Below are 24,095 nucleotides of genomic sequence, written 5' to 3'. Positions count from 1 at the left end.
CCTATTTATCTCAACCACATTTTATAAAGCAGGAAGGGACACACACTGAAAAACAAAAGCCTTTCATACTCCTGCTCTCTAATATTCCGAAGCACTTTGCATAATTGTTCAGTTTTGATAACCTCCTTTCATACGATGCCGTAGCAAAAATGAGAAAAGCTACAAAGAACAACAAATCAAATTAACAGTTTCACTCTTCACGGAGGGTACACTAGACAAAGGAGGACTAGTACTATCTAAGAAATCCAAACTCCTTTCCAAAGCATTTTTAAATCAATCTTTTAAAGTAATTTAAAGCAGATTTTGCTATTAAGACTGGAGGGCGAACACAGGCCTAGATAAGGAGCTTCAGTGAGACCTGATAGGTGAATGATGGTCTATGCACAGCATAGGTCAAACTCTGATTATCTACATCTTGGCTAATCAAAAGCAATTATCTGAAAGTCAAATATGCCCTCCAAGTCAGGTAACTCATGGAGACAGGACTTACATACAGCACACAGAAATCCTAAACTCCACAGGACCTCAACTGCAGACACTACGGATTTTAAGCAGGATAACCAGGAGGACAGTTCAGAGGGTTTTAACCATACTCAAGACTCCCAGCCTGAGGGCAGACATCAGAAGCTAGAAAGATTACCCTTGCAATTACTTTGACATTTTTGCTGTATCCATGCACCCTCAGATTACAGGCTACTTGGAGTGCAATTCCAGTTAGGTATTTAGAGACTACTCGGGGTAAAAATCTCCATTACAGGAAGGGCTGGTAAAGCCAGGCTGGTTACTTCCCATTGTAGGACCCAGTTTTCAGTTGTTAAAATTCCAAGATACCATTCAAATTGAATTTTTTTTTTCATGATATCTATAATTGATTTTGGAGTTGTTTTTTGTTAATTTCTTTTTACTTCCTTTGTTACTTAAGCCATAGCAATCCAACCCAAGAAAAAAGTAGGGGGCATATTTTGTCTTGTTTATGATTAAGGGAGGAGGAAACCACCACATATGCTTTGAAAAGTCTAAGAGAACTTCTTACTTACAGAAAAGTTTGCATTTCAGGAATCTATATTTAGCCACCAAGATCTGACCAACATTATAACAGAAGTATGATTAAATGTAAGACAGGCACTGTAATTTTCCAATCTCCCAGTATAAAGCCACATGCAATGGTCAAAAAAGGCTAGAAGATAAAAGATAAAGAAATTACAGTATGCAAAACCTGTCAAAAATGAAAGAACCAATCCCTTCTTTATATTTCTCACAGAAAGAACAAATGGTGGCAACAAGCTTTATGTTAGATACTACAAAAGACTTCGCAATGCTCAAAAAGGCCAGCAGTGGTATTGCAAATACTTTTAAGGCAGGTTACTTGCCATCAGGAATGGTTTAGATTCTGTTTAGTCTAACAGGAAACAGAGATGCTCTTAAGGGTGGCTGGTAGAGCAGCTTGCACCCCATTTTCTGTGATTTTATGCTCTCATTTGGAGATCATCCACAGCTTCCATGAGATACTGGCCATGTCAGTTCTAGGTCTGGAGATCACTGACAGCAGGGAAATGATCCATCTCCAGTACTTTGCACCATCTCCTTTGCAGGGATGATGTAACATCAAGAAGCAGTTCCCCACCTCAAATCCAAAAAAACCAAGAAACAGACCTGTAAGTACAGCAGGAGAAAATTAAATTGAGACAAGAAGCCTGAGCACTATCATCACAGGCAGTGACAGGGAGCAAAGAGATAAAACAGGCAAGTATAACTGCAATAGGAGCAGAAAAGGCAAACTAAATGAGGAATGAAGGGAGTGGGTGGAGAGTTAAAAAAACCTATGACAAGGAGACTGTAGTGAGGACAGGGAGGAGGAGGAGGCAGAAAAGCAAAAAGTAAGCAGGTCTAAAAATCAGCTGAAAAGGAACTGAAGGGATCAAGGTAAAGTAGTAGTCTGCCAAAACAGGAGAGCATGTAACTGGAAAGAAATGGAGACTGGGAGAGTATGGATACTGTATGGCTTGTATGGCACAAGCTACTGACTGGGGATCATGGGGAGAGAGTGAGAGGAAGAAGCATCCATCTGTCCTCCAATGAAGGAGGGCAGAGGTGAGACAGGAGAGGTCACACAGGGATGGAAGAGAGGGGTAAAATGTGCGTACCAGTGTACAATCTCAAAGCCTAAACCCAAGCCTAATATTGCAAAACGTCACCAATCCTCTGCTGTCAGCAAATATACAAAACCAACTGGCAAACACTGATCAAGCTGGTCTGCACAGAAAATGACAGCTAATTACACAGTCAGTCAAAGTGGCAGAGGTCTGTGGGTTGTATCTGGGATGGCCAACTCTGCCACTGATAACTTGCAGGGGTCATCATGGTGCCACATACACTGAAGCTGATGGGGACAGTTAGAGGGTTGTCTGTTTTTTCTTTTCTTTCTTGTGGAAAAAAATAGCATACAAACATGTGATTAAAGAGCATCATAAACAGTCACAGAAATAAAGAGAACAAATGAAGGTTTCTTTCCCAACTTAAAATACTGAAATGCCCTGTAATTGAAATGCCTCCCCATTACCATCTTGATCACTCTCAATTCAGTTTAAGAATAATATTGCTTAATGAAGAAAAAAAAAAGGTCAGGTATTAAGCAAAGCATACTGTTGAACAGCATTTGTCCCATTTTCTTTTATGCAAGCAAAACACACTATTTTTTTCCAAAAGCTTCCAGTTGAGCATTAACTGCTCTGGCTTCCATGAACCCTACAAAACCAGTCTATACATCTCCTGCCCTCACTGGTCACAGCACAGCCTCCAACAACCCAGCAGAAAAAACATCCTACACAGCAGATGATCAGAAGTGACTCTAGAGGAGCATACCAAAATAACTCTGCTAGAAAAATTAACATTAATTCCAGAGAACATGTCTGATAGAAAGAATACTGACTACATCCTTTTAAATAGTATTCTATGTGAAAGAAGACTGAGGCAAATTAACCATCTCTTCCCTGGTACTCAGACCTCCAAGGAATGCCTGTTAGTGAAGTCTGTGACTCTGCAGCTGGGAGGTAAGTACATTAAGGAACTCATTGCAAAGGGGCAGCCAACTGCACACACCATTTGCTGGAAATGGATCTAAAACAGGAACAGGGAGCATTTTACCCGAAGCAGTCAGTAATCCACACCTAAAAAACATCATACAGGGACATCCATTGCAGACCTCTTCTGCACTGGTGTTAGAATTTTATAGGAGAAGGCTGCTCAATACTAATTAAATGCAATGGAGCCATCATGAATTAAGCACCTGGAGGGAAAGATGTTGCTGGTTTTAAGAGCCTCCCTCTTTTGCAACCTTGAACTTTTGTAATTTTTGGTAGCTCACTACAACCTCTTTACTGATCCAGATACTTCATAAATTAATAGTTCTTAAAATACAATTAAAATGGTATGTTAAATTTACACAGCCTTGGCAATCAAATACCACAGAAGACTTAGGGATCCTCATTTCTCAATTCCCACGGATAAGCACCTAGTCACCTGCAGAAGAAATGCACTAGGGAGCAGCGAGGTTATTTCTAGGACAGGGACTCAAGGAAATGGCAGTGCTATATCAAGTTGCTTTTCTCCATCCTGCCTAGGAAACACTGAATAAGGCTTCTGCCATCCCAAGGCAGCTCTACAAGCACCTGCAGTGGTTCACTTCTATTCCAATGGATCTCAAAGTGCTCAGCACAGGGGGCAAAGAGTAAAAGACTAAAAAACAATCACCAGATTCTGACAGGCCCCACTGATTTTTAGGCCCTTAAGAGTAAGCCCTTCTCAACCAGCAGTTAAATCTCGAAGTATAACAACAGTTACAGACACAACCCATAGCCCCACCTCAAGCAACTATGTCCTAATATCAGGGAAAGCGAGATGCAGATTAATCCTTGCATTCCCAGGGGATAGTCTCCTGGAAAAGTGACTGGACAGGATTTCTCTTACACAAACTTCTGATGCTGACATGGTGTCTTGCAGCACTAAGGGGAAGCCCTATGATATACAGTAGAAGGGAATGAAAAACTAGGGGATAGGTATAGGCACTGAGTGAGGCACCATGTAAACAAGGACCATTCCATGAAACAGCAAAGAAAAGGGGAAGAGAAGTCCAGGGACAGAGAAGAGAGCTATTCCCTTCAGACAGCTCATGCAAGTTCACAAGATAACACCAAAGCAAGGAGCAAGCAGCAAGGACAACTGAACTGAAAGGGACATGCAATCCTCAAAGCAGGAAAAAGGGAGCAGGAAATAATGTTAGGTCCTAAGAGCAGTCCAAGGAGTAAAAAAAGGGGGCCTTCTACCACACACAGATAAAGCTTTTCTTTCTTAATTCTTTCTTTTAAAGGAGCAGGGGAATTCTGCAGCATCTAGCTTGCCTGGAGGGGAACAGAACCTAAAGCAGCCGTAAGAGGACAGGAGGGGGGGAGGCTGTTCTGGGACTCCCTTGCAGACAGTTCAGACAAAGGAGGACGGTCTCCTATAATGGGATGCATTGTACATTTTTAGCTAGCACAACAAGGTGGCTGTCGTGACAGGGTTCCCCATCTCCTGTCTCCCCCCTTCAACTACACACCCCTGCATGATCCCAACATGGAACACAAAGATCTGTTTTATCACATTATTACTGTAATGGGAGGTAAAGAAAGACAAGGGAAGGGAATGAGGCAGAGGAACGAAAAGGAGACAGAGCAGCCTTTAATGAGTCAGCCGCTGCTCTGATTTAAATAAGATCTCCATTTAAGGAGCACTGCAATTGTTGGGTTTTCTTAATTTAAAAAAACAAATCACTGACTAAGCAAGCAACTTTTGGCTGCACAAGTTGTCTCACAGCTACACACAGGGTCTGGAAGGGAAAGGGTTATAGAAGGGGGAAGGGAAAGGGAAGAAAACCTCTGGAAAAAATGAGACTGCTTGCTGGTTCATTTTAACAAGGACATAAATTAGTCTCAAAGCCACAAACGCCATCACCTCCCTGAGCCCTGGGCAGAGTGTAGCAAGTCAAACACGTGCCAAGATAAACGGTGCTGGCCGGAGCTTCCAAGGGGTGCAGCGGGGAACAAGAGGGGGCATGCTGGCAGACAGGGCAGCAAAGATGCTTCAAATGGTGCCACAAAATGGAGACTGGTGATTCTACAGCTGCACAAAAGAAGACTTTCTGATGTTTCTGCTTGCACCCACATCAAAAGCTGGGAACTCAAGAGAGATAAAGAAGGAAAATGGGGTGCTGAGGTCAGAAAATAGCAGTTCTCCAAGGTCTGGCTTTAATTACCACAAGCAGCCCTTCCTCCTCCTCCTATCTTGGAAGAAGGCCCGCCAGCGGGCAGCAGCCCAGGTGAAAGGTTCCATTGCTGAGAGCAGGGAGGGGAGCAGACAATGGCAGGGGGATTCATTACAAAGACACACACACACTCAGCACTGCCGGCTGCCACATGGGCTGGGGGGACCCCTTAAGGAGGGAGCAGATTCCCCCCCCGCCCCACTCTCTGAGATGCTTGACACCTTCCCCCTCTCCCAGCCCTGATGGGAAACAGATTTGGAGGAAAACGCCAGCAAGGCACTGGGCTGTCCAAGAAAGGGAGGGCTTTGTGCTCCACACAAGCCAGCAACCTCAGCATGCACCACACAGAGAAAAAGCCTTTTAGCATATAATGCCCATCCACAGAAGACTCTCTCTTTTATCTGCAATTAGTACATAATGTACTGGGCCTCGTTTAACACTTATTTTTACTGATTTAGGATTAAGGGGGACATGGCTAAGGCACTATCTGTTAATGAATCTGAGCTCTTACCCTCATTAGCAATTTTTGTTTCCTCTTTTTCAAGCACGGTTTTACCTTCCAGCATCTCCCATTTCTTTCCATTGCTGTTTCTAGACTTGTCACTCCACACACTCCTATTTATTCTGTTCTATCAACCTGTCATGCCTATGCAGAAGCTCATCTCCCAGATCTCCAAGGCAGACAGAAAGCTTGCTCCTTACAACACAAGAGAACTCAGACCAGGTAGGCAATGCTTTCTGAAGACTGAACTAAACAGAGCAAGACTGTAGCAATGCTGAATTCATTCAGTGGCAATTACCAGCTTAACATACCAACAATATTTACTTTTCATAAATGAGACAGAGCCCCAAGGAAGCAAGTTCACAGGTTTAAGTAATGGCACTCCACTGCTTCAAACAACACTGCCAAATAATAATAACGTGGCTGGGGATATGTCTTGAATTGTGCCACACTCCTTCAGCCCCACACTCGGCCAAACCTGCAGTGACTGCTAAGGACCAGCCTAGCAGCCAAATGATCCCCCTGAGAGAAGGCAGCACGCTGCTAGAGCTGACTTCACCTGTGCTGTCTTCCTCAACTCTGTGCACAAGGGCTATCCCACCGTTCATCTGGATCCCCAATTGAAACACAGTCTGAGTTCACCTCGCCTACTGGGTGTTTTTTTTAATATGCATCTTCTCCAGCATCTCAGCATGTAAATACACAATGCAAATCCTGAAAACCTATACTAAATAGTACATACTCTTAAGACAATCGTAATTCAAGGTCAAACAATACAATAACACGCAGTCTTGATACCTCCTTCTCCACGTCAATAAATTAAGAGTTTCTGCAGAAGACAGATTTCCCTGGAGTCCATTAGTATATCCTAAATCTTTAGGAGAGTTTATACCCTCCCCTATTTCAGCCAGTGCTCCGGTAGAATCTCATCCATCCCAGCCCTGCACATCCCCAAGCCTGGGTCCTGGTAACCCAGGCACCTTTCTGCACTGCACAGACATGCGCTCCGAGCGTGATGGCTGTGGCTGAGAGCACATTGCAACACAAGGCTATGCAGAACAACTCTCTGAAATGCGCACACCTGCAGCTTAGGGGCACACACCTCCATCTGACCAGGCACACTCCGAGCACATAGCAAAACACAAATGGACGCTGACTGCAGAGACACAGCTTTCCAGCATCACTTGCTAAACTAAATATAGGTACAGAATGCCCCACGAGATTTCTGGAGAGCTCTTCCGTCTCAGAACAGAAAGCCTTGGTCCAGATAAAAAGGACTTTATAATGGAAGGGACTAAATAGCAGAAGGAAAAGGTGGGCCTTGGGAGCCTGGGAAGATACCTTTAGAGTGGACAGAGACCTATTTTTCAGCCACTGACAATCAGTGCAAGATGGGAAAGGGTCAAAGTGGGTGTCACTTCTCGCAGCAGATGGGTTCTGAGTTAGGCACCAGTGAAAGATATGCTCCTTGTAGTGGGACATGCAGGATCTCAGCAGCAGCTAGTAAAGGGGGCTTCAGCCAGAGAGCTAAGGAAAGCCAAAAAGGTAGTATGCATCTATTCTAAAGACCTGCAAAGCTGTACAGAAAAAAAAGCACTTGTGAAACCCAGATTTGAAGAAAAGTTCCTTCTGAGAGTCCTTCCCTCCACCCCCTTTGGGAATATCCCCCAAAGGTTTCCAGCTCTGCAAGGCACTGCGGGGACATTATATAATGCCTAACTCCAAAGGATTCCAGCTCCACGATGCCGCTTTCCTACTCCTCCCTCCCTTTGCCCGCTCCCTCCGGTGGCGAGTTGCGTATGCCATGCCAGAAAAAAAAAAAAAAAACCTCAAAATCCAAAAGCATACAGTAGCCTTAAAAGGCGAGCACCGTCCGACGAAAACCCTTTGCGGTGGATGCGCGATGGCCGTGGCAGCTGGGCGCGCTCCTCAGGAAACGTCAGCCGCTTTCCCCCGGGAAGACACGGGCAGCCCCACGCCTACAGCTACCTACAAGGGCTTCCCGGCCCCCGCGGTGACCGGCAGCCGGATGGAAAAGCGGCGGGGAAGCCGTCCACCTTCGGGATCGGCTGTTCAAAGGCAGGTTTAGCCTAAATCGAAGCAGGGGCAACCCGTGCCCCTCGCGCACCGCTCTCTCTAGAGGGCACTGCGAGGCTGCTCCGGGCAGGGGGGCCGCAGGAACCCCTTCCCCAAAGATCCCACCGCGGGTGCCCGGCGCGGCGGGGCTCCCTCCCGCACCGCTCCCCGCCCAGACAAAGCCGGGCGGGCAGCCGCCGGAGCCCGGCCCGCCCGCCACCCTTACCTGAGTTACCATTTTCTTTTTCTCCATAAACCAAAATGGGGGAGGCCGGCCGCACGGGAGAGGGAAAATTTACAAAAAAGAGAAAAAAATAAAACCAAATAAAAAAGCAGCAGCCCCGTGGAGGCGGGCGGCGGCGAGTGCCTGCGCTGCGCTGCCTCGCCGGCGCGGTGCTCCCCGAGCCCTTTTTCCTCTCTTTCTTCTCCCGTGTTCCTCGGGGCCGCCCCCGCCGCGCCCCGCCCCGCCCCGCCCGGCTGGGCTCGGCACGGCCCGGCCAGCCCCCGCCCCAGCGAGGCGCTCCCTCGCCTGCCCGCCGGGACTCCCCACTGCTCCCCAGGAACCAGGAGGATTCGGCGAAGGCGCAAACGCGAGCTGGAAACAAAAGCGAAGGTGGTGGCCCCGTGCAGCGGCCAGCAGAACCTCACGGCCGGCCCGAGCTCCTCCGCACCTACCATTCCCAGAGCCCCAGGCCAACCCCGCCTGGACCTCAGCAGGCGGGAGAAAGCATCTCTCGGCTGGAGGATGCTGGAGAGATAGCTGTCAGTTTTGCACAGACCTCCCTTCTGCCACAAAAGGGAGAACGCGTGGGTTACACGGTGTGTTGGCTGAACCGGAAGCAGTATCCGTGCCAGGATCTGCATTTCTATCATCATAAAACCTGGAGACCGCTGGACTCCTTCCCAGCTTGCTTTTTTCCTCCCATTTATCTTCAGCAAGCATCTGGCCCTGAGCACCTGAGCACGCCACGGTTGACAGCATCTGTTCTCTCAGCGACCCCGTAAAACAGAGTGATACACTGCTACCCCATTTGCCAGACGGGATCTGAGATGCTCAGATTGATTCTTCCCAATATTGCACCTATGGAAACCCACGGACAGGGCTGAGCACAGGTCTGCCAATCCCACAGTTAGACAAGAAGACTGTACTGATGCTCCAGTGCTCATGATGCAGAGATAAAACCACTCAGGCAAGTTGTGCTTCTGATGTATCGCTTCTTGACACCTGGTACTCAAGAGACTCCCCAGGCTTCAGCAGCAAAAAAGCCAAATTACGGTGCAGTAACACCTTCAATCCCCATGTGTTCTTTGCATGAATATGCCCAGTTATAATTTACATGGGGGGGGGGGGGGGGGGGGAAGCTCAGTGGTTTTGCTTCATGGGCTTCTGCTATAGCACTGCTCTTCAGGCAGCCCATGCTGATGTTTTTTGGTTTTCCCAATTTCACTCGCTGCAAACTGACCTCTGGCTCCCTCCCTTCTTCCTTTCCTTCCTTTGCCCTTTCTCCCCTCATTCAGCAGACCAGCGGGAGCACGTGTCACAAGCCAGTCTCTCCTCTGTTGTGAAAAGCAGGACACCAAGACACCAGAAGCCCTTACATGCCACCAGCACATGGAGGCTGAGAGTCATGGGCCAGCCACCCAACACAACCAAACCATGGTGTGGGATCCTCTGGGAGGGAGCCAGCCGCCATGGCTGCAGCCCACAGGTCTCTGAGTCAGAGTCCATGTTTTTCTGTGTTATCTCATCCTCTCTGGTAACTTGCAAGTTATAATATTTACATGCAATGTTGCAAAACCAGGGAAAGTAGTGGATTTGGTTTCTCTGCACCCCCCCCCAACATTACAAACCTGAGATTCTGGAGCACAGTTCTAGGTCAAATGTAAATTCCATAAAAAAAAAAAAAAAAAAAAAAAAAAACCACAACCACAACACAGTCACCTGCTTAAACCTTTGACATGACAAAGCACCAGGTTTCAGCACTGTGCATCTCATTCATCAGACCTCTGCAAATGACTCAGGAGAATCTCCTTATTCTCTCCACTTAAGTACTTCAACTGTTGTGTTCACTCGGTCTTGTCTGTGCCATGAGGTAGCACCTTCTTGTCCCAGATCTGGGGCTGTAGCACAGACCTTCTGGACATCATCCCACTACTGTTAACCAGAATAGCAGCATTTCTATTCCATTTTGGCCTTCACCTGAGGAACCTCCAGAAATAGTTGCCATCAGAAAGAGTCTTCTAAGGAAAATGAAATGCCCAACCACGCACTGAACCTTCTCTTGCACTGCCTCCCACCACCCAGTTGGTACATCTGCCTTGCTCATGTGCCAGCAGAGTGGGAATTCCCTTCAGTATGATCTACTGCTGGTCTCCCTCTTTCATCACCATTGTGGGCCAGAAGGCATATCCTTCTCCATGCTTGGAATATATCCACCTTTGCTCCTGCTGAGCAAGAGAAAACACCCAATTTTCAGTAGTTGTGCTCAGGCAACAACGAACACAAGTCTGCAAGACTTCCCACTGCTACAAAAGCAGCTGAAGTGAATATCTGATACAGAGTTTCAAAAGTTTAAAACACACCATGCAAAACATGACCAGATGCGGCAACACTTGAGATCTTTGCTGTCTTACTGCAGCCCAGGAGCGATGTCCAATAATGAACAAGGCCTACAAAAATTTGGTGAATGTGTGCAATTCATCTTTCCTCACTGAGGCATGGGGGTTCAGATGTTGTGTCATGGCCATGCAGAATAATTTGGTAGACCTCCACTTAGCTTCTCCTATGTGAGAATCATGGAACCACTCCTGAATTTACCATGACAGTTTGCCACCCGCTACTAAGCAAAACCAAAACCTAAACTGCAAATCTTGCTGCTGAAAAGAACAGAGAAGCACAGGCAGAGCTGAAGGCTGGAAGGCTGAAGAACACATAGCTCAGAGCCACGAGATCACCCCTTCCTACTTACTGCATTTATTCAAAAAGCAATGTGTTCAAAACAGCTTTAGATGCCAATACTTATGAGTTCTTATGGTTTCTCATACATCACGGGCGCATATGCATCAAAACTTTGTTACTGCGCTGTAGAAGTAGCATTTTGAAATAACTATGGGCAAATTTAACTGGTCTGTCTGCAGTGCCAGGGCACAGCTGATAAACCTCATCATACCAGGCAAAGCTCCTTGCTCCCACCTGAGCATGGCTGTGACACTTTTATATTCTCTTCTGTGTTCGTACAGATGTACGTGATGTTTCTAGTTAGCTCCTACCATTCAAATCCTAATGGAAAAGAAGCTGGAGAAGAATGTTTATACAGCAGGCCAAAGGACAAGGCCACTGAAATCACACTGATGAGAACACAGATGAAGAACTAACCTCTAGTTTGATTAAGTAGTCTACAGGTACACTCTGAAATGCTTGGGTTACCCTAAAACTCATAGAAATCATGGAACTAGGAAGAGGAGGAGTCCACAAACACTCTGCTTTCAGAAGATTTCAGGATACGTTGTCCCCCCCTTTTTTTTTTTTAGCTGTATTATTTACCACCCTTTGCTGCTAAGGGTGGAAAGCAAGCACAGCCTTCAATTTTAACATCCCATTACCTGCATTTCTGTGCTGGCTCAAGTTTAGATGGAGCAAACCTGCCAGCTGGACCACGGCCAGAGGGAAGAAAAAGAGAGTTTCCAGCGCAAAGAACCAATTTATCACGAACAAATCTTAACAACCAAAAGACACACTTCTGCTGGTGGATTCCATTCATCTGGGTAATAAAACCCCCCATACAAGGTAACCTAACAAAATACTATTTAGTGGCTATCTGATGTATCTCACTGTAGATAATCTTGAACTGCTAGTCTACATTTCACATTTTAAAATGGATAAACTTGGTGTTTGTAAGGACACAGAGTGCTGACACTGAATAGCCAAGGACTGCCTAGAGAACATCATCTTTCACTTGGCTCCAAAAGTATTTGAGCCTGACCCACACAGCCTCTGTCTCCTCCAAGAGTCCACACACTGGGCCAGCAAATGTCACATGTGCTCCAAATATAGCCCCCTCCCCCAGCAGAGGCTGCAATCCAGACTTTGCCCAGCCCCAAGCGCTGCTCTCAAACCCACCCGTTCCTTTCACCCTACACACCCTTCTGGACCTCCAAAAGCAAAAATGTGACAAATGAGATTTTGTCAGAGGTTTTGTGGGTGATTTTGGAGGAGGGAGGAGGAGAATAGGTGAGGAGCTGCTCTGGGTGGCTCAGCATCCCTGTGGGACAGGCTGCAGTCACACATACAGGTCACATGTGCCCCGACAACGCAGTGAGACACACAACAACACACTAGTTTGCAGAGCACAGCACTGCTGTCAGTTCAACATCCCCTACAAACAAACAAATGATCAAAGAAAAAGGCAAAAAATGTGAACCAGAATACACAAGTCTCAAACAAGACAAATCTTGGAGTTAAAAAGTATCAAATGGTACTGGCTCAGGTGCAGGGGCTTCAAAGCCATCTGCAGGGTCTCTGGGCAGAGGCCTGGGACACAAGAAGCCCAGCTTGGAAGCAGTGTCCTTCTACGAAACCAGCATGTAAGCTCCAGTTTTGTCCAAACAACACAGAGAGCAAAACTCCTTAAAGTCACCACTGTCCTTTTGCTTACCTGGACGACTGGGTATTGGTAATCCATACAATACACACCATACATAGCCAAAGATCCTCCAGCTAAAGGCCAAATGGACACAGGACTGGAAGCTTCAAATCCGAGTCTCCGTCTTTCAGCCTTGTGGGAAGGACTCTGGCAGCCCTGCGCAGTGCTTGGCTCGGGCCTCTGGGGCCACTCAGGTTGACACTAGCTCAGCTGAAAATAAAAGGAGCTGCCTGGCTCGGCACAGCTCAGCCCCTCTCTTCTGGGATCCAGCAAGGCAGCGCTCAACCATAGGCGGCGGAGGCTCCTAAAATTAGAAGTCCTCTACTGAAAACGGCCCTGCAAGCCTCGACTGAGGAGTGTCCTGCGATTCCCGGGCAGCAAACAGAGCAACTGCCAGGAAGAGGGGGACACAGGATCTTTGCAGCCACTGCTGCCAGGGATAGGAGGAAGCAAACAGCATTTAGGATCTGAAAAGAGCATATGTTCTGGGCTCTAGGTGCGTCAGAGGGAACACTCCCAATCCAGGACAGGGAAAAACATATGGGACTGTTCCTCCCCCACCACCATACCCTTCTTGCTGTCCTCTGCAGGGACAGGTGCTGGGATTAGCATAGTAAAACCCTTTGGTGTCAGGGAAGGAGGGAGGGAGAGGGGAGAAGTCACAGTGATATCTCAAACTGAAGGGATCTCTTTCACAAGGGAGTGTGTGCCCGTATCATTTAACGCTTCGCCCTCCCTCCCTAGCTGAGGCAAGCAGGGACAGCTGCCGGAACCGGGGCTGGCGGGGGGAGCTGGGCCCTGGAATGGCCCCCACTGCCCCAGCCTTGGGCCGGTGGGTTGTCCCCCTCAGCTGTTCTAGTCAAACTGGGGGCAGCGAGGGGGATTAACTCTGTCACATGGGACAGCGAGCAGCAGGGAGAAGGGGGCAAGGCTGGGCAGGGCCAGTTGTTGTGCCCATTTTAGGAAGCTCATCCTCCTCATTCCCAGGGAGGAATCTGCTCCCTGACCGACAGGGACAGATGGGGAGCTGCTCGGCCAGCAGGCTCACCCCAGCAGCCTCACATGCCAGCCACGTTACCAGATATCCAAGGGCCTGCTGCTGATTTTTAGAAGATACACCATGGCCAGAGGGAGCATTGAGGGGGCCTGACCTCCCATAACAAATTGCATGAAGTTTCATCCATCACTACCAAAAAGCCATACCAAGTTTTTTGTAGTGACGGGTGGACACTGGACCAAACCTGGGTTCTCAAAGGGTTAACAGCCTAAGCCTACAAAAGATTCCCACCTTCCTCCAAAGGATAGCAGGGATAAAACCCCTCCCTCTGAGGTTTCAAAAATAAACATGCTACAGTGATCAAATCCAAGAAGGGCTAGCCAAATTTCCCCCCCACACACCATTTTAAATGCATAAAGTCAGGGGGTTTTTGCATTTCTAATCTTTAACTTTTCTGTAGTGCTGCTGTGCACCACTCAACAGCTCCCTCAGCCTAGCTCCAGGGCAGCTGCCTTTCTATTTTCACTCACAATTTCCTCCCCCTCAGAAAGAGTTAATCTTGAGATTTACTTTTCTTCAGGAGTTAAATATGTGGATCGTTATCTAGTACAATTTGCATACACAAACCTTTGTCATTCAGGTAAAGGGTACCTAATTCACAGCCCTCAACCCCCTCAGGCCAGCAGGACAGCTCTTGGCTCATCCTCTGCTCCCACTGCCCTTTCTTTCTGAGAGCCTCAGGAAAGGACAGCTATGAGCTGGGTGAGTGCTCATAGCAGGTGTCGCCCACTCTCATCATCTTTCCTAGAGCCACAGGACCACTCCTTCCTTACAAAAGGAGCATGACCAATTTGGGGAGTAAAAAGCATGACATTTTCTACACCTAAAATAAATAAATAAATACATAAAAGTTTCTATAGCCATTGTTTCTGTGTGAAGATTCGCACAGACAAAGAAATTAGTTGCCCATAAATGGGAATGCCCCTATGTTTCTAGATCTCTTCACTGGGGAAAAAGGATGAGGCTCCCACAATGAACTTCCATCTCATTCTGCCTTTGGCCAATTTATTTCACCCCAAACAAACCCAAACCAGCTCACCACTATGCCCCTTCCTCCTCACCAGAGGGCTTTTTGGCTACCTCTCAGCACTCCCTGCATGCCCTCCCTGGGGGCACAGATAGAATCTGGTTTCCTCTGAACGACCAGTACTTTTTTATTTCCTTCTCTTTTCTGTAACTACATGTTCAAAAGGTGCCTGCCCTTCATTCTTTTGCATAGCTCATTACCATGCACTCAAGCAATTTAGTATCTCCAATAAAATCTTTTTATGAAAAGGCATTAATTTATACAAAGCCAAAGACTTTTCCACAGCCTGTTTTTGCTACTTCATATTACTGTCCGAGGTTTTAAAACCAAATCCCTAACTAAGTTAAAAACCTTACATTTATTTCACAATCCAGTTCTTGTCATTTCCAGCCAGGCCTCAGGGGAATAAAACATTTCCAAATCCTAGTGCAGGTATCTTCCTATCTATAAATACGCATCAAATGGGCAAAACAAAACAAGGAAGGGGAGCGTCACCTAAGCTCCTCTGCTGTTTTAACTACAGATCCAATAAAACTGCCAGGCTTTAAAGTTTTTGATGCAAACTTAAATACTGTGACTTGACCAGCATTAAGATATTCATGTGATACTTTGGTAAAAAAGCATCGCATTTCTTGTGTCCCTCAGGCAAATAAATGACAAAAGCTAGTTTTAAACTCATATGTGCCAAGGTGCACACAGCAGGACTTTACTGACCAGTAATAAACCACTGAATTTTCTGCAAGAGTGGCCACAAGGGTTGGTTTACTACTGCACACTGACTTGCAACAAATATTAGTCAAATATAAGAGGGCGCTGCACTCCATAATTCTGTTTCGGGATAATAGTCCAACTACATTACCATGCAACCTACTATGCCCATGCATTTCCAGTAACACAAGTCGGGTAAGGTAACTGTTATAAAATCATAGCCTTGTTCCTGCAGATGTTTACATATATAAATAGTTTTAAATTTACAGAAATATGAAGACTGGAAAAGATCTCCTGACACACAGAATCAGATCAACTGCTATCACAGAACATCATCTTAACTCTTCATAAAATTTATCACACTGTATCTTAGAGCTGGGTTTTACAGCTACACTGCCCCAGCCAAAAGGCTGCTCTAGAATATCTGGGATTTGTGTTCTCCAGCTTAATGCTATTCCTGAGCAATTTCTGTCTTTCCATTGTTCCTGTGCCAGTAGTGTCCTACGGCTTAGCTGTATTTTCTCTTTCCCTTACAATTAACCTTCCTCCTGTATTCCCTCTCTAACCATCCAAACAAGCAGCTGTTGCAGTCTTCCGTCACATGACAGGCTGGCTATGCCCCAACTTCTAGAAGCATGTTCTTGCACCTGATCTAGCCTGTGCTCATCTTTATTTTTAAAGACATCACCCAGAACAACATCAGCTCTGTTTCACATTTCCAGCACTAAACTGCATCTTCTCTAGTCTCATTATTAGTACTTTCCTCTGTAGCACCACATCAGATGCTGTAGAACCTGTCTATAGTAAGAGACGTCATCCCACTATGTCAAACACACATTATCAAGGTAAGAAAAGTGGTTATCTTAAAAACAGACAGGCTGATAAGGCACAACCCAGTTTTAATGGACTTGTGTTGCCTTTTATCACATTCTTTATTTTTATCCAAGCCTTTAATTAATATTTGTGTGCCAGCATGCAGCTGAGGTTACTTTACTCAGCTCATTCCCCACCAGCAATAGGTCTATTCCACTTCCTGTTCTCCATATGACAGCACTCCTATTTGACAGATTAAAACTTCTATCAGATCTGCAACTGCATGAACCAGTTCTTTCACTCTGAGGAATAGGCACCCCCCCTTCCCCAGGCAACCCTGCTTCCCAGCCCAGCCTACCTGCACTAACTAACATCTTGGAAATGTCCAGTGTGGCTGCTTCTACGGTGGGTTCATGCCCACTACCAATACTGCCCTTGCTCCCAAGATCAACTCTACTTAAAACAGCAAAGACTGGCTCAATTCTGTGACCACAAGAGCATCCTTATTAACTACCTTATTCTCAACACTAAGTGGCCCCACCTCCTCCCTTCTCTCTAATTGTATTTTGAGAAACTGTCACCCATTTCCTTAGCAACACTTTTAAGGTTTAATTCAGCCTGATTTTTGGCAGTTCTTATTTCATCTCTACTGATTTTAAAGGCACAGCAATCTCTGGTGATAAATTCTCTTTTGTAAATTTTCTTCTTTTTTTCACCTAACAGCCTTTATAAGGTTAGGCTAAAGTTTCTTCTTAAACGATTTTCCCCTTTACATATACCATCACTAATTTGTATCCAAAGTGCCTCTGAAAAAGAAATTTAAAAAACATCTCAATCAACCAAAAAAAAAGACCACCAACCCCAAAGCACACCATTCAGGGCTGCACTGACTTCATCAAATATATTGCTTCATGTATCAAAGCTTGTAGCATGATCATGCCATCCACAGGTGGGGAGATGGAGGTTCCTGAACAGCTTGTTTTCCTGTAAAAGTCATAGCACCAACAATCCACTAACTGTGTCAACAATAGGTGATGATGCTACAATGACAAAATCTTTTGATCTGATGAATATTAGCAGCATCTGTTCTCCAAGATGTATCTGAGAAATTAAAGTTTCTCATACTAATATTTACCTCTCTAATGGTATTGGGAATAGTATAATTTTCAAGCCTCAAGTTTCTATCTGAATCCAATCCTATGAGGGATTACAGCAGACTCACAGTACTTCCCCTGGGACCTCTTTTACCATTCTTCCCCACATCAATTTGACCAGAAACAAATCCCACATTATCAGTATTACTCTGCTTTCTTCTTTACAGTCTACTGCATACAATACAGCCTATCACCTTTTACATCTACCCTATCTGAACCACATATAACCTTGAAAGCATGTTAAAGCCATGATTACTATTCTTGCAGATTGACATTATCCCTATAATATCCAGTTTCATGTTCTGCACCAGTAGCTCTGGTTCCCCTATTTATTATTTCGAATGCCAGAGTCTACCAAAAAAAAAAAAAAAAAAAGAAGAAAAAAAAAAACACCAAAAAAACCCACAAACCACTCTGATGTACATTTATTGATCACACAGCTCCCAACTCTCTTAACTATCACCCATCTTGTTACTGCTGATCTTTATTATTTTTTTAATAACATTTAATTTAGCTTTTTCCAGCTCCTACCTACCCATCACTCTTTCTACAGATACTGTTTTACACGCCACTGTAGCAGCATTTACTTAATTTTCCCCTTTCTGCGTACTAAGCAAGGCATGGAGATTACACAAGTTTTTCCCTGTGTTCTCAAAACCCAGTACTTTGCTTCACGTGCACTGCTCTCTTTGATATCTGGAGACAGAGGAATATTTTTGGGAAATGCCAGGACCACAGCCCTGGGCTTTGCTTTACCTGCTTTGTTCAGACTGTTTATAGCAAGCATGTTAAGTCACAATTACAAGTACAGCTATAAGAACATAATATAGCCATAATCTCATGATGCTTGAAGTGCAGCCACAGAAGTTCCAGACACTTAACACTTTTTTTTTCTTTTTTTTTCTTTTTTTTTTTTTTTTGTAATTGCTAAAAACTGTGGTAGTGTGGGGACACAGTAATACAGCATGGAATCTGAGATATTTCCATGATATATAACAATTCCCCCACATTGATCTTTACTAAGGAATTACACCAACAGTTTCATTTTACGAACTACATTTATAAATCTTTTGCATAATTTTCTGGTCTCCAGACAAATTAATCCAAGCCTTATCTAGTTACTCCCACTAAAGGGCTCTTACCTCTGCTGAATCTAACTCTTCATCGCTAGAAGCCTGGCTGATGCTCTTCCTCTCACCCACCAAAAATGGCATCTTTAACAATTAGCCAATCACTACATCTGCTAAACTGGGTCATCAGGGATCTGATGAGCAGCTTACAATATGTCTCTGCTTTTAAAAGACTGATGTAAATGTAGGAAACATGCCAGCAAGCAAGGATGCATTTTCTGGCTGGGTATGCACTGATTTCCATAGCAGCTAAATAGATCAAGCAGCTCAGCCAGTTCATACTAGTGTTAGACAAACAGCACCAAGATTACATCAACAGAGCTGCAAGAGATTCCCATTTTGCACCAAAGCAGGTCCCATGCCCCAAGCACAAAGGTGGCTTTTGCTCACTCCAGGTGAGAATTTATACTGGAAAGTCCCCATTCCTCTCTCTAGGGCTACATTTATTGCTTGTTTGCTGGAATGGATGTAATGTTTTTCAAACGACGTGTGATTTTCCTTTTTCTTCACAGATTCAGTATCACCAATGACTGGAAAATTTACTTATGGTCTAGGTGTTGTTCTGACACTGGAATCATAAGAGATTCAAGTGGGGAGGACATAAATGTAAGCAGAGCACGCACAGGAAAGCTCAATATTCCAAAATGGCATGCAGAAGCAAATATGACTACACATGGGTGACGGCAGAAACTGGATTTTTCTCACGTTTCAGAAACCTGCCAGTTTTACATAGATGTCCTGATCTCAAGACAAGAAGATTTGGTGGTGGATCAGCTATGCAGGTGAGTGAATAACTCAGCACCCAGCCAGTGCCTTCTCTGCAAGTGAAACATACTAAGTAAGCAAATGTCACAGATCAGGAACTAGATGCACTAAAGCAGAAATTAAATCAGCAGTTCTGGGGGATGTGGAGTAGCAGCAAACCAAAGTGTGTTGTATTAGCATAATAAGGACATCATAGGAAAGAATTTGAATGGGTTGGGGTAAAGCCATAGGAGCCATTTCTTGCCTGAAACCCTATCTGATTACTGAATCCTCATGTTCATTAGGATTAATAGTCCAAAAACACATTAGCACAAATGAAATTACCAAAAATACACTTTGAATCCAAGAAAAGTAAAAGCCCCCTGGCAAAAGGCCCAAGGAACCCAAAACTAAAGGAATGAGCAAAAATGTAAAGCAGCAAGGATTGCCCCATCATATCCACTGCTTCTGCCGAAGATGTACTTCAGGCAGACAACAGAACTTCAGTCATTGCATATCCACTTCTCATGGAGAAAATGAAAAAAAAAAAAAAAAAAACAACCAGAGAGAGAAAAATTCCAAAGATACTACTTAATAAAACTGGAGCTCTGAAATAGGTCCTGGTCATGTCTTTTCTCCTGTAAGTTCCAGAGATCTCCCTTTTCCATGTTTTTCTGCCACACACTCTCCATTTGCAAGGCAATTCACTTAAGAGTGATAGAGTTTGTTTGCATGTGCCACTACCACTCTAAACACTCTCCAACCAAGCTCCACAGTCCTGAAACTGATCTAAAGTGGCTTAAGAGCAGAAATGATGCACACCCTAAACTGTGGACATAAGATACCTGCATCCTGTTACTGCCTTTGGGTCTTCACTGCATCATCTACCCACAGCTGTTACATATTAATGGTTTGTCTAGACTGGAAAACTAGAACAGTTTTAAAAAACAATTGCAAATACACAACATAAGAGGAGAACACATCAGAATTAGAAGTCATTACTTCTTAACTACTGCTTATTTTCAAAGTCTCAACTAACTCTGCTTTAGGGAAGGACATGGAAAAAGGAGGCTGAACAATAACATGAAGTCAGTCTGCTAAAGGAGCATATTGCAATGCCTCTGTCTGCTGGGCAATTGGCACTTTTTGTTTTGTTCAACTTTCTTACAGCCATCCAGTAGAATGGTAACATTAGCAAACTCCAGAAACCTATATATCAAAGGGGACTCATGAAATCACAAGACTGGATCTTCTTCAACCAGAAACCAAACTCTTTCAACACCCAGCCTACACTGTCACAGCTGTCAAGAGAGACAGACAAACACTCTTGATCCTAAAGTTAAGACTTCTGTAGGCAGAGTCTTCCTTAAGCTGGAAGTACAGATCCTGCCCAGATAACTTCAGCTGTCAGACAAGGACTCACGTTAATTCAGGTAAAAGTTAGATTGCCCAAAGTCGATCTCTGAAATTACTACAAAGGAAAAATGTAAGGCAGCAACGAACATTCATCTGAAGTTTGAAAAATCCCCTGTCAACAGACTGTGTTCCCAGAACTGAGGTTTTATTCATGACACTAACGAGCTGGCTCTCATCAAGGCAGCTTTAACAGAACAATAACTCACAAGAATCTATTAGTGATTAAGTTACAAAATAAACCTGCCAGTAGTCTTGATACACCAGCAGCATATAGAAGACATAACTTCAGCCTTCCTTTCTACCCCAATCCAGTGCTTTACACACATTACAGAACATGTTTCAATTATAAAATCTTTAGACAACACCAGAATACCTGCATATAACACGCAGCAAGTCCAAAAGAAGCTTCTAAAACCAGATGGGCTCCATTGCCTTAGTTATTACCAAAGGCTCAGTATCAATATAACAGGGGGAAAAGAAATTATACACAGACTTCCCAGAAAAAAATTATCTGCATCTTAGGTCTGGGCCTTCTTTCAAGGAGAATTCTAAATACTTGGCACTGCTTTAGGAAGCAAATAAGTATACTTCTGGGCTAAGACACTTGGTAATGAAGGTGATTGTATCACAGCTTTCTTCAGGGACCACTTATATATGCACTGATCTTGGTAATGCTACATGTCCATCAAAATGCTTTTTGCTCATTACATGAGAAACAAAAAGGTGTCCAGATGCAGAATTTCAACATCAAAGAAGACAAGGAGTTTTCTCTTGGTAGTTTAGACATTACATGACAGCCACACTGCCTTTGTATATTCCTTTGGGGGTAGTGGACAAAGAGGAAGCAAAAAGAATAGAGTGCAGGCAGTTTTCCTTCACTTCAGAGGCTGTTCCAGAACCTCAGTCAGAGAAAAGCTTTGCCCATTCTGTCTCTCACAGTCCCACTTGGTTCACTTAACAAGCAGCAGCAGTTCAATTAGTTGATCCTTAAGAGGACAACAGGGAGATCCGAAAAAGAAAGATTTGACTCTTCTAGAAATAGAGCAGCTTAAGTCTGAGCATTTCTTCAGATCTATGCTAAGCTTACAAAAATTAAGGTTAATTCCTTAATTAAAGAACCACCTTCCTAAGAATAAATATTATTAAAAGTCACCAGATGGTAGTATCAGACATACTCTCATGAAGTATTTTTAATTGAATGAATCACAAACTAGGGCTGGACCACACTGACGATTCCCCTGCAGTGTAAGCACAGCTCTGCCATTACCTCAGACCCACCAGCAAGCGGCCACGTGGGGCTGTTGGAAATGCCACATGCATTCCCAATCTAGCCCAGCAAACGGCTCATGGGATAAGCCACTTCCAACAAGGGTTTGAGCCAACACGTTCTACCCCGCCTTTGCCTGGGGTGAAGGGAGAACATGATCAACCACGGCAGAGCATTTCAGAACATGGCTGTGTGTCTTACTCATCTAGCTGAGCCCTTGCTTCCTAGCAGAGACGGTTTTGGTATGGACTTTCCTCCCCACATCGCCCCCCAGCTTATCAAATTGCTTCCACGTGACAAACTAAAATAGAATAAGGTACTTGTTCCAAGTTAACGAGTGGCCACACAATAAATTATGCTAGTATGAACTTAAATTTATCCCTACTTTAGAGTGCTATGGCTTCCCAGCTACACAAACAAAAGCAGAATTTGGGGGAAAGGTTTTCTGGGACAGCAGCATTCTGCTGTTCCAACACAGGAGAAAAGCACTCCCTGCCCAGCTTGGTGCAATAAGAATAGCAGAGCAGCTGCCCACACCCCATAACTGTGTAAGCAAGAGACAAAACACATCAAAAATACTAAACAAAATTCTTAATTGAATTAAAGTAAGAGAGAAATAAACAGGCAGCACTGTCTATGTGTGATAGCTGAGTTTGAGACTGTATTACTGGCAGGAACTGAGGAATTGGAGAACATCAGGCAGGCAGGACCTTTAGCTGCCACAACAGCAGGTCACCAAATAAATCTCAGGAAGTAATCTGGAAACAGTTCCAGCAGATCAATGTACAAAATATGACACTTTCAGCATAAATCTGCAAAGATAATTTCATGATAGAATTACATCTGTCCGTTAATTTCTGCAGGCCTCAGTTCAAAATCTTGCCCACCTGCTCAGCTTTAGATGATGAATCCTGTTTTTTCCCCATTCACATTTAAAAAAAAAAAAATTAAAGATCCCAAAGTCAAGCAACTCAAAAGAGATTCAAGAGCAAAATACCAGAAGTGCTGCAGTTAAGAGTTTGGTGCATTTGCTGAGTGCACAGAAGGGATCCAGAAATAGCATGCAAAGCTGAGGTCTGGCAAAAATGATGCAGTTTACCCTGAAAGAGGAGAGTCAAGACAGGCTAAATGAACGGTGACAGCAGCAAGTCATGCTTTAATGTAGGGGGTGGACTCCAGGGACTACTCATCTGGAGGCAGAGGTGCAAGTTACTGCTGTGTCCCTTCTCCAGTGCTTTCAGTGGAGAAGTATAAGGCTGTGGTGGAGAACAGAAAGAGGCATGTTAAGACTGTGCCAGCTCAGAGGCAAGAAGTAGTCTTCACATCACTTTCTGCCTCAGACTAAGACAAAAATAGTAAAAGGCAGCAAACAGCTACATTTTGACTGGGATTTTTGAAACCTATCTAGTTTTGAGAAAGCAAGAGAGAAAAATTCTGGAAATCTTTTTATTCTCACACAGAGTCCCAGGACATGGGCACAGAGGTCTGCCATGGACACATAAGATAACTGCCACCCACACTTCTCCCCAAGAGCCAGAAGAACAGAATAAAGACCAACATGGCTCAGTCCAAAGCCTTTTCCTGCAGGCTAGTTGCAACTCCCAGTAAGTTCTAAAACAAGCCACAGCAGCTGAAATCCCTGGGCAACAACCACTGAGGGCTTGCTCTGGTTCCACTATCTGCATGATCAAGATACCTGCTCTTCTATCAGCTTTCTGTGATCTCCACCGAAAAAAAAAATTAAAAAAAGAAAATATCACTCATGTTCATTCACCCTAATCTGCCCACACTATCTGCGTTCTCTGTCCCAAAACCACAATGCCATCCAGATGGCTTCCTGGCTCCCATGAAAACCCCTATCTCTGTCTTCTCTCACTATCAAGAAATCTTCACCAAAGACCTGGCTCATGTTCTCTGCACAACTCTCCAGTTACTCTGCAGTGGGACTGCTCTCACTTTGTGGTTAACAGGACTACTAAGGCAAAAATTAACTGCAACCCCTCTGCATTATCAGCTGGGATATCAGCAGCACTCAACCTTCAGCCTCTGCAGCTTTACAGGTCTCTTAGCATGAATTTAAAAGAACCACTTATCTCAGGCTACAGATTCATGCGTAGGCCACAGTTAAAGTAGGGCAATACTTAAGCTGCATCTCAAGCTCACATTGTAATGAAGCAAAAGCAGCAACTTCAAGCTCTGAAGGGGCACAGCAGGCACACTCCTGAAACTGCTCTGAACTAGACAGCTTCTGAGAAACTT

At 44.6% G+C, this 24,095-nt stretch overlaps 1 protein-coding gene across 25 annotated transcripts in view; it reads right to left on the bottom strand.

Annotated features, from left to right (window-relative positions):
• Positions 1–24,095, bottom strand: part of RBFOX2 (RNA binding fox-1 homolog 2) — a 171,784-nt gene that overhangs the window by 78,584 nt on the left and 69,105 nt on the right. The window contains exon 1 of one of the 25 annotated variants that reach the window (XM_041416647.1): positions 12,533–13,079. The exons of 23 other annotated variants lie outside the window; for them this stretch is intronic. In XM_041416647.1, coding sequence (XP_041272581.1) covers positions 12,533–12,577 — 45 coding nt within the window. In that variant the 5' untranslated portion in view covers positions 12,578–13,079. Of the gene's footprint in view, positions 1–8,103; positions 8,285–12,532; positions 13,080–24,095 lie in introns of those variants that run through there. One more of the 25 variants, XM_041416649.1, reaches the window with a different exon arrangement.

This window comes from Onychostruthus taczanowskii, unplaced genomic scaffold (assembly GCF_017590055.1).
Source record: "Onychostruthus taczanowskii isolate IOZ18803 unplaced genomic scaffold, ASM1759005v1 scaffold53, whole genome shotgun sequence".
Classification (NCBI taxonomy): domain Eukaryota; kingdom Metazoa; phylum Chordata; class Aves; order Passeriformes; family Passeridae; genus Onychostruthus; species Onychostruthus taczanowskii.
This window is presented reverse-complemented; position numbering and strand designations above follow the sequence as displayed.